General features: G+C 36.3%; 1 protein-coding gene across 2 annotated transcripts; it reads right to left on the bottom strand.

Moving 5' to 3' along the window:
• Window positions 1–315: 315 nt before the first annotated feature.
• On the bottom strand, window positions 316–9,531 carry LOC140959149 (uncharacterized). 2 transcript variants are annotated; one of them, XM_073416943.1, is made up of 12 exons: window positions 9,069–9,252; window positions 8,689–8,735; window positions 8,224–8,600; window positions 7,685–7,884; window positions 6,655–6,825; window positions 5,918–6,232; window positions 2,739–2,897; window positions 2,440–2,589; window positions 2,127–2,327; window positions 1,983–2,024; window positions 1,633–1,908; window positions 316–1,552 (listed from the first exon to the last, which is right to left on the bottom strand). In XM_073416943.1, exons 3-12 carry the CDS (start codon window positions 8,521–8,523, stop codon window positions 757–759), a joined length of 2,610 nt encoding a protein of 869 aa, XP_073273044.1. In that variant the 5' UTR covers window positions 8,524–8,600; window positions 8,689–8,735; window positions 9,069–9,252; the 3' UTR covers window positions 316–756. The 2 variants fall into 2 exon arrangements, with proteins under 2 accessions (XP_073273044.1, XP_073273043.1); XM_073416942.1 differs by having other exon boundaries at window positions 8,224–8,735; window positions 9,069–9,531.
• Between the last annotated feature and the right edge of the window lie 254 nt (window positions 9,532–9,785).

Raw genomic sequence — 9,785 nt, 5'->3', positions numbered from 1 at the left:
AAATGGAAGGACAATTTTGTCAATTCATCAAAAAATTATTAATTATCCCATCATTATCCATCATACCAAACATAATATTATTTTATCATTATATATTATATTTCTACTTCAATCATTTTTTTTTATCATTTCTCTCTTAATCATTTCATTATTTTATCCTCCAAACCAAACGCAGCCTAAAAGAAAATGTAATTACCACATAGACATTTTGGCACACAACTATCTCCCTTCTCCAAGATGGCGACACAAACGGCACTAGGCTCCAGTTTGAGTTTGACTATATTGAGTAATACATATAATTTTTTTATAAATATTAACACAAGGAGATTGATTTTACAAATCAAAAATTGATGTGTTTTAACAAATGAAACAACCAAAACTCGAGACCATTTAAATTAAACGTAGTACAATATATCCGGCCAAAATCGTCCAAATGAAAACTCTCATAAAAATTTTATGTTTTTTTCTCCCACAAAAAAGAACTCCCATTTTGCAATATATTCGGAGCATTCATTTTTCTATGGTTTTAATTCACTTGGCAAACCATTTATACTTGTTTGGTTTCCTCATCGTGCTGCCTGGCTCCAGCTCCAGCTCCGGCTCCAGTATTCAAGCATCTGACTGCTACAAACTTCAAAAATTTATGTACACTAGTTAAAATCATTAACATCGGTGTAACGGAGCTGTCCTCCACAAATTTTCTTCCCTCTCCCCTCTTTCCATTTCGTATAATTCACTGGAAAGACAATGTTTTTTTTAAAACTTGCTGGAAACACCGTGATCTTCATTTCGAATTCCGACCTTTGTGTCCTTAGCCAGACAACCATTGTCATTTCCCACAATACATGGCTTGGAAAAGTTTACCAGTGTAGAGTGATTTGACAAAAATTCTGCATTCTGCAGCTCGTCGCACATTTCAGAAGACATGACGTACTCGTCAAATTCTCTCAATACATTGAGATAATTATTCTCTACCGTAGAATGTAAATTAGGGGTGGTTTCTTCCATCAATGGATATGATATGCCTGATAAATTCACATCTGCAGGCCAAGGAGTTGAAGGAACACTCTCACCACCAATAGCCAGAGCTACATGTTCACCACCCGATACTGTTTCTTCATTCTCTGTCCTTTTCTTTTTTCTAGCTTTACCTACTTTGGCGGTCCTGATTTGGTTTATAATTTCCATCAGAGACATCGTGTCGGGGAAAGGTGACAGATTATCATCAGCATCATTGGTTCCTACTTTCCCATCTTCGGTTTTCTCTTGCCTCTTAAAAAGAGTAGCATCCCCAACAGGCATTTCCGCTTCACTTGGAGTCTCCAGCACGTCATCATGCGGTATGACAGACCTCCTTGGCCGCAATTTCAAAACCCTGCTAATTTGGGAGGCATCGGTACTCACAGTGACCCTCTGGAGATTGGAATCTGTGAGAATTAACGGGCATTCTTCCACTGGAACAAAATCTTCACCTTCATTAGAACCTCGTTCAATCATTCTCGTTCCGTTACATACTGCAGCAGATCTAGGGAAACCATCTATGGATTCACCTCTAAATATGCAGATAAAATTATGGTAAGCCAGTAGTGATATAACTGTAATAGCGTACATATCAATAACAATAAAGCATACCCCGATCTCTTCCCTTTCAGTCGAGATGACCTCTTAGGATTGTTATAATGCAAAGCAGATTCTCTGAGCGCTTCATCATTGGACGTACCATCTGTGCAAGGTGAAGAACAACTCTCTGATAAAGGAATGGCCTTTTGTTTGGTAGAATATGACCTCTTACTTCTTCCCTTCCTTGAGACAGGCCTCCGATGCATATTCTCAAGTTCACTGCCATTTGTTAACCTAAGAACTTCATCCAACCCAGTCTCAGTGGTATTGAAAATGATAGCTGCATTTCTGTCAGAAGAAAATAACATATCACCACATGTTCCACAGAAATGAAACGAGCAAACTAAGAATACTGGACTCACCCAGAAGCATCTTTTTCAAGGTGTTCACAAACCTCACCCCCCCTGCACACAGTTCAAAGAAAAAGTGTCATTTTCGACATGTACGAACTACTGGACTTCTTTGTGGCATGAAAAAATGCTACAAAAACTCGTCAACAATTGTACCTAGATCTCTTTTTTCTCTGAGAAGCCACAAAATTTTGGGAGCCCGTAAGTAAACTCATTTCTGGCAGTAGAAAGTCATTAGGTAAAAGGGCAGGTCGTTCCGACTCCCGATCAACAAAATTGGATATTAATGCAGCCTTTTGTATCTTCCTAGCCGTTTGAAGGAGAGGCACTTCATTCGGAAACAATACCTTCCACCTCCTGATAAGTATCAGTAAATAGTATTGAAAACCACAAGAGACGAGATTAGGCGGCAAATAAATGGCACGGCTTAAATGAGGAATCCATTCAACAAGTCATAAGTAAATCAAACCTGCGACACTGATTGTCAGTACGAGGAGGAACACAAGCAGCAACCTTCGACCAACAATATCCGCATTCTGCAATGGCAGCTTCCAATTTTGAATCTTCTTCTACAGACCATCCAGCCATATTCAAGGAAGGATCTAAGCAATTGACCCATCTGCAAATCGAACATTTCCCATAGTTAACTTGAACTGATATAATGCCCATAATTATATTGAATTTCACAAATGAATTTTTTTAATTGAATTGCACTTCTGCATTTATATAATTGTCAAATTAATTGGTCCATTAAAAAAGAAAATATACCTTTCTCTGCACTGCACCTGTGTCCTGCCAGGAACACACCGGGCTACTTTCTTCCATGTTTTCGGCCCAAAAAGCGTCACAGCAATTTTCATTCGCTTATCTTCCTCTGCTGTCCATTTTCCAACCCTTTTCCTGGCTGGGTGAAGCGTCTTCAGCCATCTGCACTCTTGACAAGATATTTACTTAGATATACCATTTCAGCAAAATTCTGTCTCAACCTTGCATCACTGAATCAAACAAAACGAACTTCACAGTTGACCTTGCACAGCATATGCATTAAAAGCATCAAACATTGCATAATCCCACTAATACTAACAAACCTCACTTTATAGGCATTTACAGTAACCGACGAAATTTGCTTTCTAATTTTAACAAGGATGGGGCTGGTTAAGGTCCTTAAGGATTTACTATGTGGTGTTAAAACTAAAGATTTAGTTTCACTTGTGCTAACCAAAAAAAAAAAAAAAAAAAAAAAAAAAAAAANTAGACCAGCATATAGGAAGTCAGGCACTTTAAAAAGTGTGTTGATGATTAAATGACTGAATAGGTATAACCCCTTTGCCACAATAAAGATATAGAATATCTAGGAAGAAGGAAATGTCAAACTCTTCCCCCATGTCACACACATTACTTATTTCCGTACAAGGAAGATAGTTGTGAAGGATGCGTGGGGCAAGTGACCTTCATCACCTTTCACCTCTCTTATAAAACTTAAACATCAAATTCTTCTAACAAATAAGAAATACTATACTTTGAAGGGGAAATAACCTATTATACAAATACATATGGAGAACCTTAAGAAATAAGAAGACAGTTCTGTTTTTGGAAATTTTTGCAGTATTTCAGTCTGAACATATAAAAGCGCAGAATGCTGTTTATGTGACACATCTTACACTTTGGCATGTGGTCTTTAATTTGATTCACAAATGATAGGTCCTTGGTCCAAGAAATGTAACAACGCCGATAACACTCACGTTCTTACTGCAGTAACTAAGAGAATAACATGTGACTGCATCTTAAAAGCTTTGAAACTACAGTGGAACAATACAGATATCAATTTTTGGCTTCATTAAGTATCTGGTCATCTTCTGTGACACCTACTTCTAAGCAATGGAAACAAACACTAGCCAGTCATAAATATGCCCCTAAGCTAATTCTGACTTTTTCCAGACATATGTCACAAGCCATGAGAATACGTTATGGGAAGCGCATGGATAATTCAAACAAAATATTAATTAAATTCTGGATCATTATGTTATTTATTTAATGGTTTGGTTTGGTTTCGTTTATTTTAGGATTTGGTTTTCTTTATTTTAGGATTCTAAGCTATCTTTTCATTTGAATAAAAATATAAGGATGATCCAAATGATTTGGAATCATCCAAATCTATAGGATTTTTAGGGGTTTGATTTCCGATTTAATCTTGTAAGCTCTATTATTTTTAGGGCAAAATTAATATGAATAAATTATTAAAAAAGAATTATTCACAATCTTGTATACGAGATCTGAGGTTCCCTCCCAAGCCTCAAACACAAGAGATCGAGACGTTTTCTCCTAACGAGTCTCAAATTCACAACACACAGTCCAGCCCCCTGGCAAGATCCATAATGTTGGACCATAACAAATCGGTATCAAGCCAGTTGTAATGGGAATTTCAAGACATTCGAGCAACAATTGGAAGCCTTTATGATTAGTTATCAAGAGGACACAACAGCTGCCAAGAAACGACAACAACCTCTTTATGATCAGTTGGAGAAGATATCTAAATGTTTGTCAACCATGTGCCCACAAGAACGAGATCAGGGAAGAGACAATAGCAATCAACGAGGCACCATCGACCAACATTCCAAAGGGCAATGAGACAACAAGGATGGCTTATTCTATGTACCTCAAGATTCGAAGCCAGATTTTCCGCAGTACAATAGCCAATCAGATTTGTTGGGATGGCTTAGTCGGTGTGAAAAGTCATTTCAATACCAACGAGCACCGGGGAAAGATAAAGAATGGTTGGCCTCTTTCCACTTCGAGGGTGATGGTGAACAACGGTTCCTCAATAAGAACAAGATCGGCTTGAGTTACAGACGAAGGAATTTAAGAACCAATCTCATCTAATCTTAATACTTGAAATGCTCCAACAGCTTGAAGAGATCAAAATGAATTTTAGGGAAGATGCTGAAATTATGATGAAGAAGTATCTATCCTCATAGTTGAAGACAATCATGATCTTCAAGAGGGGAGTAATGTCATGTGTCTCACACGTGATAACCAACTGCACCAAGATGGAAATTTCAAATCTATGATTGAGATATTGCTATAGAATTAGGATCTTAAAATAGTAACCAAGATGGAAATTTTTTTTTTGATAGGAAACAATCTTTATTATAATATTGGATTAAGTTACAGTAGAGGCGGATGAGTAATCCGCAAGAGTTACAATCTTAAAGCACTATTCTAAGACACCATCACATGGATTCATGACCATAAAAATTTCCAATCCCTGGATTCTATGATTGAGATATTGCTATAGAATTAGGATCTTAATGTTATATTTTATTGAATTCTGTTGGTTGATATCTTCGATTTAATAATTATTTTTTATTTGAATCAATAAAGAATATCAGAAAAATTATTCACAAACTTGTGTTAAGAGATCTAAGGTATTGAATCAATAAATAATATCAAAAAAATTATTCACAAACTTGTGTCAAGAGATCTCGGGTTCTCTTCCAAAGAGCTTTAAAACCAAGAGATTTGAGAGTTTCTCTCTAGCGAGACTAAAATTCATAATATACTGCCCCCTGGCGATCCATAACATTGGACCATAACAACAAACCATACAAACCCATATGAAAATAAGTTCTTTCTCTAATTATGTATTTTAAAATCAACATAAAACTCCAGTATGGAGGCTGTAATTAAAAAAAAATATGAGTAAAGGATTGAGGTTTCAGTGCCCAAAAAGAAAATAGCAAGTGTAGTGCCACTCTATTAAATAACAAGTGTAACGTCACTCCATTAAAAAGCAAGTGTAGTGTCACTCCAATATTTTAGGGGTATGTGAGGTTAATATTGTCACCTAATCACAAACTGCACTTTTATTTCCAATATATAATATAACACCTGGACAATTTAACTGAAGCTTAAAAACCATTAAATCATCTTTGAGTATGATAACAGACCTATTAGAACACTGGGTACCAGTTCGTCCTTCCATCACAGAAGCGACGAGTTGCCAATTACTCTCACCAAAAGTTTCAACAGCATCACGAAGCTGATCATCCTCCTCCTTGATCCACTCTCTTTTGAGTATTGAAGCATTAAGACTCCTTTGGTAACGTGCTAAGCACTGAAAAGGTGTCCTATTTGTTCCCAACAAAATAGCAATATCAATCCAGTTACTTAGTCCTCTTTGTTGGACAATATGCAAAAGATTCTTGTCCTCCATTGCGGTCCATGGATTGTGATTAATTAAGGGGTCTTCATAGTTGAGAAACCTGCAAAAAAAGAGTAAAACATGGAAAACAGAGCACATTAGGTTCCCTCTTACATAAATGACCAAATGACAATGCAACTATAACAGTGAATATTGACACTAAGTAGTAAAATCCATCTTTACACTCACATCAAACAAAGACAGACGTGATAAAAGTATCATAAGTATTAAGTGTTTATTTTTGTAATTAGAGAAATTATTACATTATAAACCAATATGACTGGAATATGAGGATACCAGCAGATTCACATAATAGTTATTTAACATTTCATTTCAGCCAGTTTGCCCTTTTATCTTGTCTTTCCTTTAGGCACCATAGAGCATTCAAGTAAAAAAATGAACCAACAACTTCAATCAAGTATATGCAGCAAAAAGTTTCATAAAATCTAACTATTTAAGCAACTATAAGAATCAACATCTTACCTTGCCTGACATTCTGCCCCAGAACGAACAGGAACATACATGGCAGCCAGCTGTTCCCAATTGACCTTTGGTAAGAACAATCTAACTCTCTCAGGGTTGAAGTCAAGATCTTTAATTGATGATATGATGCTGTCGATGTTATTAGCATCTCCAGAAGATTCATCTACACAGCTGCAAACGATAATCAAGTTAACAGAGAAAAGCAAATGTAACTCTATAATCATATAAGTTTGCCATGGGCAACAAGTCTAATTATGGCACAATCTCAAACTCAATAACAACTTTTTAGTTAGTTTACTTGTCTCTTTGTCTCAGCAAATTCTCCCACATCTCACTGGATCTTCTCCAACAAAATAATCAATGCAACAAAATTATACACCAACTAGTCCATGAAAACTTTCAAACTATAAGTTTTATCTTAGGCAATAGGTTCCTACTAACAGCACCCTCGTAAGCAATTAAGGAATGGATTTGAAATTCAGATTCTTTGCTTTCTTTGAGCATTCATTTTTTGGTTCTTAGAGACATTCCTTGCATGTGTATTTTACCATTACTCAGATGCAAAGGTTATATGAGAGGAAAGTGTAACACACGTGAACAAAAGATTCCAAAAAAAAATTGGTTTGAAAATAGCAAGAAATAAACTGAGTTTCCAGAAAAAATGGAGCACACACTCTCTTCCGCTAAGATACATAACTTGGTCTCAAAAGATCAGCGCCCATATTAAATATCACAGTGAAAGTTTCATGAAAAGAAGATCTAAGAACATCTGCATCATATATACTTTTCTTCAGCTCAAATAAGACCATTTTAGATCCAAACTTTTCTTATGTCCGTCCATAAGATTTGATTTCTTACCATGAAACGACAAAATAAAAAGGATGAACTAACCATTGTTAAATGTATTAGCACCCCAGACCATGCAATCACAGTCTTTTTGAAATTCAAATAAGGTTGAATGTGCATCACATAAGCGTAAAATGCCCACATATTCCCATTATAATCATCATGTACACTCCAAGAAACAAACCTGAACAGTTCAACAGATCGCTGGAGCAACATTCCCTGAAATTGTTGTTTCACACCCTTCCCAAGATTTTCCTTTTCTTCCTTTGACCACTTCTCCCCACTCATTGAATCTGGAAATGTAGTCATTGTCTCCCTATAGCTGGAAACATGAACATTCTCTGGAGGTCCCTTATACAAGGCAGGGATCTTCTTCTCATTGCACTATAGAATTAATTTGCAGTTGAACATTAAATTTGGACAAAACAATAACAAAATCCCAAAAATAAAGATAAACTAACTAAAAAAACTGTTTACAGTAACATATAGATCAAAACATCGGCAAATTAGTAGTAAACATGGACAGCAATCATTAACCACCAGTGAGTCGATATAGTGTTCCATTGCCAGCCAAAGAACCCTAGAGGAAAGTAAAATAACATCAAACATAGACCCGCCTCCCTGCCCCACCAAACTCCTAAAAGAGAAAAATAAAACACAGTTTCTGTTTAAACATAGGTGATGTTACAATGAAGAGTAACGCCATGATGAAAGCAGAAAGACCTTCGAGTTCGCCCTTAACTTTGGCACTGATATCAACTGCACACGAGCATCCTTTTTGCGTGACAGAGCTCTTCCGGTCCTCTTTTTGCAAGCGACACGAAAGTCTTTCAGTATTTTGACACGTTCTATTAGCTTTTTAAGTTCTTCCATCCTTGCTTCTATCTGCATCATCTTACATCGTATAAGTTTCTGGCAAGATCTATTCTTCTTGATAGCGTCAATAAATGTCAGAGCAGATTTTGGGAAGTTAGATCTTTTATGTTCAAATCCAGCAGCAGCATCAGATCCTGGCCCACCCATTTCAACTAAGTCAAAAGACTGTATTCCACTATCATCATCACATGCTACTGGCTTCTGGGTAGTAGGTTCACTTGAATCTACACAATTGAGAAACCCTTCTGGAGCATTAGTTCTATCACCAAACAAGCTATTGGAAGATTCCTTTTCTGAATCTATGATACCCACCTGCAGAGGTCTATGCAAAGCATCCTCTATATTGTCTTTCAAGCCACCTATACCTCATAATACAAATAAAAGTAAGTTACAGGTTCTAAACAAATCAAACAACTAAAAGTAGATCATTTGTGGATTACAGTCCAAAAGGTACATAGTAAAAAATGTGCAAGATCGCCCGTAATTGATGATTTTTTGTCTGATACGAATTACAATAAGCTTTCAAACAGAATTTGGATATGATTAAAGAGAATTTACATTTCAAGCAAAGATGTGTGCCTCTAATAATAAATAAAATTTCAAATTCAAATCCAGAATATCGATTTCACACAGTCCAAATGCAGTTTGTCTCGCCTCGCAAAAAAATCAGAGGAATAAAATGTTGAACTAACCGTCACTGTAGGCCACAAAACGCCTCTGAATAGCACGAAGGGTTTCATAATCCTCATCACAATCATCAGCATCCGATGAATCAGGTGGTAGTACACACAGAGGCTTTTGCGTCATATCCGTGGTCATCGCGAAGCGTTTCCGAATGCTGTGCACCAATTCTAGGTCATGCTCGCCGTCAGATTCAGAATCCGACGAGGAACTTACGCTAGCGGCGCCCCCAGAGTTGGAGGCCAGTTGAAGATTGTTGCCCAATGGGTTTGTGCCGGTTATATGACAAGCCCTCCTCAGAGCTTCCATATCCGCGCTGAATCCGTCGTCGGAATCGGATGATTCTTCGTCTGAGGGATGCATCTCCACAGATTAGGGATGGAGAAATCAGGAACTGAATGCCAATTAAGGGTTTAGGGTTTTTTTTTAGGGAAAAACAACCTTCAAAGTTCAAGAAGTAGCCATGGAATTGAAAAATAATTGAAATTAGGTTATTATTTATGGCATTTAACTCCAAAATTTGAGATTTTTGTAATTGTGATAAAGGTATTGTTATTGTTACATAATTAATTTTATTTTTATTGGACTAAAATATACATAAATTCGCAATATAAAGGTATTGTTATTGTTACAATATTTAATAAATAATATAATATAAACTAAAAATCAAATAAAATATCAGTATATCTAAAAAAATCACACTAAATTAACAAAAATTATTATATAAT

Source organism: Primulina huaijiensis, chromosome 15, assembly GCF_012295235.1.
Source record: "Primulina huaijiensis isolate GDHJ02 chromosome 15, ASM1229523v2, whole genome shotgun sequence".
NCBI classification, from domain to species: domain Eukaryota; kingdom Viridiplantae; phylum Streptophyta; class Magnoliopsida; order Lamiales; family Gesneriaceae; genus Primulina; species Primulina huaijiensis.
The sequence above is the reverse complement of the archived record's forward strand: the minus strand, read 5'-3'. Positions and strand labels throughout refer to the sequence as shown.